This window comes from Salvelinus fontinalis, chromosome 7 (assembly GCF_029448725.1).
Source record: "Salvelinus fontinalis isolate EN_2023a chromosome 7, ASM2944872v1, whole genome shotgun sequence".
Lineage (NCBI taxonomy): Eukaryota > Metazoa > Chordata > Actinopteri > Salmoniformes > Salmonidae > Salvelinus > Salvelinus fontinalis.
Window position 1 is genome coordinate 55,894,841 of NC_074671.1, and position 6,015 is coordinate 55,900,855.

The 6,015-nt window shown below is 44.9% G+C and overlaps 1 protein-coding gene across 3 annotated transcripts in view; it reads right to left on the reverse strand.

Moving 5' to 3' along the window:
- LOC129859789 (fibronectin type III domain-containing protein 3B-like) overlaps positions 1-6,015 on the reverse strand; it is a 157,031-nt gene that overhangs the window by 37,787 nt on the left and 113,229 nt on the right. For all 3 annotated transcript variants that reach the window (XM_055929906.1, XM_055929908.1, XM_055929909.1), the window contains 5 exons: positions 5,536-5,654; positions 5,333-5,438; positions 4,100-4,278; positions 3,164-3,277; positions 2,320-2,469 (listed from right to left, as the gene is read on the reverse strand). In XM_055929906.1, coding sequence (XP_055785881.1) covers positions 2,320-2,469; positions 3,164-3,277; positions 4,100-4,278; positions 5,333-5,438; positions 5,536-5,654 — 668 coding nt within the window. The remainder of the gene's footprint in view (positions 1-2,319; positions 2,470-3,163; positions 3,278-4,099; positions 4,279-5,332; positions 5,439-5,535; positions 5,655-6,015) is intronic.

Sequence of the window (6,015 nt, forward strand, 5' to 3'; positions counted from 1 at the left end):
AATCCAAAATCAAATCTAGAGTCGGCTTTCTATTCCGGAACAAAGCCTCCTTCACTCACGCCGCCAAACTTACCCTAGTAAAACTGACTATCCTACCGATCCTCGACTTCGGCGATGTCATCTACAAAATAGCTTCCAATACTCTACTCAGCAAACTGGATGCAGTTTATCACAGTGCCATCCGTTTTGTTACTAAAGCACCTTATACGACCCACCACTGCGACCTGTATGCCCTAGTCGGCTGGCCCTCGCTACATGTTCGTCGTCAGACCCACTGGCTCCAGGTCATCTACAAGGCTATGGTAGGTAAAGTGCAGCCTTATCTCAGTTCACTGGTCACGATGGCTACACCCACCCGTAGCACGCGCTCCAGCAGGTGTATCTCACTGATCATCCCTAAAGCCAAAACCTCATTTGGACGCCTTTCCTTCCAGTTCTCTGCTGCCTGCGACTGGAACGAATTGCAAAAATCTCTGAAGTTGGAGACTTTTATCTCCCTCAACAACTTTAAAAATCTGCTATCCGAGCAGCTAACCGATCGCTGCATCTGTACATAGTCCATCTGTAAACTACCCACCCAATTTACCTACCTCACCCCCATACTGCTTTTATTTATTTACTTTTCTGCTCTTTTGCACACCAGTATCTCTTCTTGCACATGATCATCTGATGATTTATCACTCCAGTGTTAATCTGCTAAATTGTAATTATTCGATTTATTGCCTACCTCATGCCTTTTGCACACATTGTATATAGATTCTCTTTTTCCTACCATGTTATTGACTTGTTTATTGTTTATTCCATTTGTAACTCTGTGTTGTTGTATGTGTCGAACTGCTTTGCTTTATCTTGGCCAGGTCGCAGTTGCAAATGAGAACTTGTTCTCAACTAGCCTACCTGGTTAAATAAAGGTGAAAAAAAAATAAAAAAATAAAAAAATACCTGTAGTCTACAGCAGTAGTGTGTGTATATACCTGTAGTCTACAGCAGTAATGTGTGTATATACCTGTAGTCTACAGCAGTAGTGTGTGTATATACCTGTAGTCTACAGCAGTAATGTGTGTATATACCTGTAGTCTACAGCAGTAATGTGTGTATATACCTGTAGTCTACAGCAGTAGTGTGTGTATATACCTGTAGTCTACAGCAGTAGTGTGTGTATATACCTGTAGTCTACAGCAGTAGTGTGTGTGTACCTGTAGTCTACAGCAGTCGTGTGTGTATATACCTGTAGTCTACAGCAGTAGTGTGTGTATATACCTGTAGTCTACAGCAGTAGTGTGTGTATATACCTGTAGTCTACAGCAGTAGTGTGTGTATATACCTGTAGTCTACAGCAGTAGTGTGTGTATATACCTGTAGTCTACAGCAGTAGTGTGTGTGTGTACCTGTAGTCTACAGCAGTAGTGTGTGTATATACCTGTAGTCTACAGCAGTAGTGTGTGTATATACCTGTAGTCTACAGCAGTAGTGTGTGTGTGTAGTCTACAGCAGTAGTGTGTGTGTGTGTAGTCTACAGCAGTAGTGTGTGTGTGTAGTCTACAGCAGTAGTGTGTGTGTGTGTAGTCTACAGCAGTAGTGTGTGTGTGTGTAGTCTACAGCAGTAGTGTGTGTGTGTACCTGTAGTCTACAGCAGTAGTGTGTGTATATACCTGTAGTCTACAGCAGTAGTGTGTGTATATACCTGTAGTCTACAGCAGTAGTGTGTGTGTGTAGTCTACAGCAGTAGTGTGTGTGTGTGTAGTCTACAGCAGTAGTGTGTGTGTGTGTACCTGTAGTCTACAGCAGTAATGTGTGTATATACCTGTAGTCTACAGCAGTAATGTGTGTATATACCTGTAGTCTACAGCAGTAATGTGTGTATATACCTGTAGTCTACAGCAGTAGTGTGTGTATATACCTGTAGTCTACAGCAGTAGTGTGTGTGTGTGTACCTGTAGTCTACAGCAGTAATGTGTGTATATGCCTGTAGTCTACAGCAGTAATGTGTGTATATACCTGTAGTCTACAGCAGTAATGTGTGTATATACCTGTAGTCTACAGCAGTAGTGTGTGTGTGTGTGTACCTGTAGTCTACAGCAGTAATGTGTGTATATACCTGTAGTCTACAGCAGTAATCTGTGTATATACCTGTAGTCTACAGCAGAATGTGTGTATATACCTGTAGTCTACAGCAGTAGTGTGTGTGTACCTGTAGTCTACAGCAGTAATGTGTGTATATACCTGTAGTCTACAGCAGTAATGTGTGTGTATACCTGTAGTCTACAGCAGTAATGTGTGTATATACCTGTAGTCTACAGCAGTAATGTGTGTATATACCTGTAGTCTACAGCAGTAGTGTGTTGCGGGGGTCAGGTCTGATACTTCACACTGGGTCTCTGGTCCACAGTAGATGAGCTCCATAGGCTCCTCCTCCCTGGACCAGTCCAGACGATACTCTGAGATGTCAGAGCCTGATCCTTCAGGACTCTACAACACACACAAACCACAACACAGAACGTCTTAGAACACATTACCAGATTAGAACACAGGAGAAACACACAGAAACCACAACACAGAACGTCTTAGAACACATTACCAGATTAGAACACAGGAGAAACACACAGAAACCACAACACAGAACGTCTTAGAACACATTACCAGATTAGAACACAGGAGAAACACACAGAAACCACAACACAGAACGTCTTAAAACACATTACCAGATTAGAACACAGGAGAAACACACACAAACCACAACACAGAACATTTTAGAACACATTACCAGATTAGAACACAGGAGAAACACACAGAAACCACAACACAGAACGTCTTAAAACAGACACAGATTAGAACACATGAGAAACACACAGAAACCACAACACAGAACGTCTTAGAACACACAGGAAGGAACCAAACATCCAATCAGACACATTGACCCATGTAAACTCTCCGGGAATTATTTTACAAACACCTCTCTCTCTCTCTCCCTCTACTCTCTCTCTCTCTCTCTCTCTCTCTCTACTCTCTCTCTCTCTCTCCCTCTACTCTCTCTCTCTACTCTCTCTCTCTACTCTCTCTCTCTCTCTTGTAATTTGGAGGCAGACTGAAGTGCATATTGTCTCTGTTCTAGATGGAAGCGTAGACAGAGTGTATGTAAAGAAGATAGATAGACAGGCAGTACCTCCCAGCTGACTGTTAGACAGGTGGTGTTGTTCAGAGTGATGAGTGGCGCCACACACTGGCCTGGAGGACCCGCTGCTGTCGTTACCTCCACTGCCTCAGAGTACTCTCCAAACTACAGGAGTAAACAGGAAACGCACTGGTCATGTGACAGGAAACATACAGGTCACATGACAGGAAACACATAGGTCACATGGCAGGAAACATACAGGTCACATGACAGGAAACATACCGTTTACATGACAGGAAACATACCGGTCACATGACAGGAAACATACAGGTCACATGACAAGAAACACACCGGTCACATGACAGGAAACACACACACATTATAGGAAAAATAAAAACAATTCTAGTAGCTGGCTCACAAATGATAAAGTCTGTTTGATCAACCGTTAAATTAGATTTAGGCTCAGCTCAGATCGGGCGCATATGAAACTTTAATCAATCAAACATGACTTTTCGAGCATGACTATTCCTGCATTCAAATCATTTCTATGATTACTAAATGGCAGAGTGCCTTGACATGGCTGTAGAATAGATAGAGGCTGCAGCAGATGGTTGATCAGAGCAGTGAACTGAAGACTGTCTGATTGGACTAAATACTAGCTGCTGGGAGAATTGGTCTCCAGTCGACTTTCTGTTTGTTCCTCTGTATGTCCTCGTTTTTGATGAGCACTTATCAGTTTGCTACTTTGATCAGACCGTGAGTGTGTGTGTGTGCGTGCGCGTGCGTAAGTGTGTTTGAGTACCTCTTGAACAAAGTCTGAATAGCACTCAGGGATGGACTGATCACATCAATTAGACTAGAGAGTGTTAGTCTGCCTGTTTCTGGTCAGCGTTCATTAGGATGTATGTGTGTGTGTGTGTGTGTGTGTGTGTGTGTGTGTGTGTGTGTGTGTGTGTGTGTGTGTGTGTGTGTGTGTGTGTGCCTCACCCCAGCCTCGTTGGCAGCCCTCAATCTGAAGTTGTAGGTTGCCCCCGGCAGCAGACTACCCACACTGCATTGCAGCTCTGTCCCATTGTACACCTCACTGGGCTCAGCGTCGCCCTCTGATGATGTCATCTCCAGACTGAACATACACTCCTCACACACACCTTCTGACGTCAGGCCGTCTGGAAGAGGAGGGGGAGGGTCAGAGGGGGGGAGAAAAGTAGAAAGGGAGAGAGAGAGAGGTAGAGAGAGAAATAGAGAGGGGTAGTGAGAGAGAGAAAGTGAGGGGTCGTGAGAGAGGTAGAGAGAGAGGTAGAAAAATAGAGAGAGAGAAATAGAGAGGGGTAGTGAGAGAGGTAGAGAGAGAGGTAGAGAGAGAGAAATAGAGAGGGGTAGTGAGAGAGGTAGAGAGAGAGGTAGAGAGAGAGAAATAGAGAGGGGTAGTGAGAGAGGTAGAGAGAGAGAGAGGTAGAGAGGTAGAGAGAGAAATAGAGAGGGGTAGTGAGAGAGAGAGAGAAAGGGGGGGTAGTGAGAGAGAGAGAGAGAGAGAGAATGAGAGAGAGTGAGAGAAGACAAACATTTGAATCTAGTATAACAAGCTGCAGCACCTAGTCAAACACAGCATAACAGAGGGAGAGTTTGAACTAACTGTCTTTTCATCCACTCATTAGTTCTCTATGTGTTTCAGACAGCTTTATGGGGTGACGCACAGAGAGGAAGAGAATAAAGGGGGAAAGAGAGAGGACACAGTCCTCAATTGTCCTTCTGTGTTTTAATGGGGAGTGTTAGTCTCCCGCGCACGCGCACGCACGGACATAAACACACACACACACACATCTTAATGAGGAACATTTGCCACATTATATTGAGGCCTGCCCGATTCTAACTACTTTAATCACATAGAATGCAGCTGAATTAGACTACATTAGGCTACATTAAGGTTTAGATAGGCTGCATTAGAGTCGCAATAAAGCTGAATTAAAGTGTATTAGGTTTCTTAGAGCGGGTGCACAGTGTGTGTGTGTGTGTGTGTGTGTGTGTGTTGTAACAAGGTCGTAATCAGGGTGTATTAGGTTGGGCGCAGTGAAGAGCAGGGAACAACCAAAGGTTGATTTGACCTTCCAGGCAGTAAAAGACACTGTGTGAGTGTGTGTGTGTGTGTGTGTGTGTGTGTGTGTGTGTGTGTGTGTGTGTGTGTGTGTGTGTGTGTGTGTGTGTGTGTGTGTGTGTATTTACCCCATTCTAACTGTACTTCCTTGTGTTTGGCTTTACCCACAATCCTGGGCGGTTGGCAGGGTCCGGGGACGACGCTCAACGTCCGAACCGGAACGCTGAAGGAACACTGGCAGAACACAGAGGATCATGGGAAGGTCAATTGATTAATTGTGTGATTAAATGGATTATTGACCATAGGGTGTGTGCGAGTGTGTGTGTTTTACCTGGCTGTGTCCACCGGTGCTGATGCTACACACTCGCAGACGGTAAACTGTGCCGGGCGCCAGTCCTTCACACACGCACTCTGTAGCGGGGCCGCTGTACGCCACCTCCCACTGGCCCGCTGCACAAGACAAAGAGCAGATGAGGATTTGTGAAGATGTGTGTGTAGAGGTATATATGCAGCTCAACAAGACACCACATCTATTCATACCTGACATGAATCAGACAAAACAGGGAGAGAACTGTGTTTCAACATATATCAGTTCAGTACATTCACTGTTTCAATGGCACTTTAAACTAGAAGAGAGAGAGGGGCGAAGTGGGGTGAGGAAGGGGAAGGGCATAGAGGGGAGAGAGGGGAAGAGAACGAGTGGGTAGATAGAGAGAAGGAGATGGTGGGTAGAGAGAAGGAGTGGGTAGAGAGAAGGAGAGGGTAGAGAGAAGGAGATGGTGGGTAGAGAGAAGGAGAGGGTGGGTAGAGA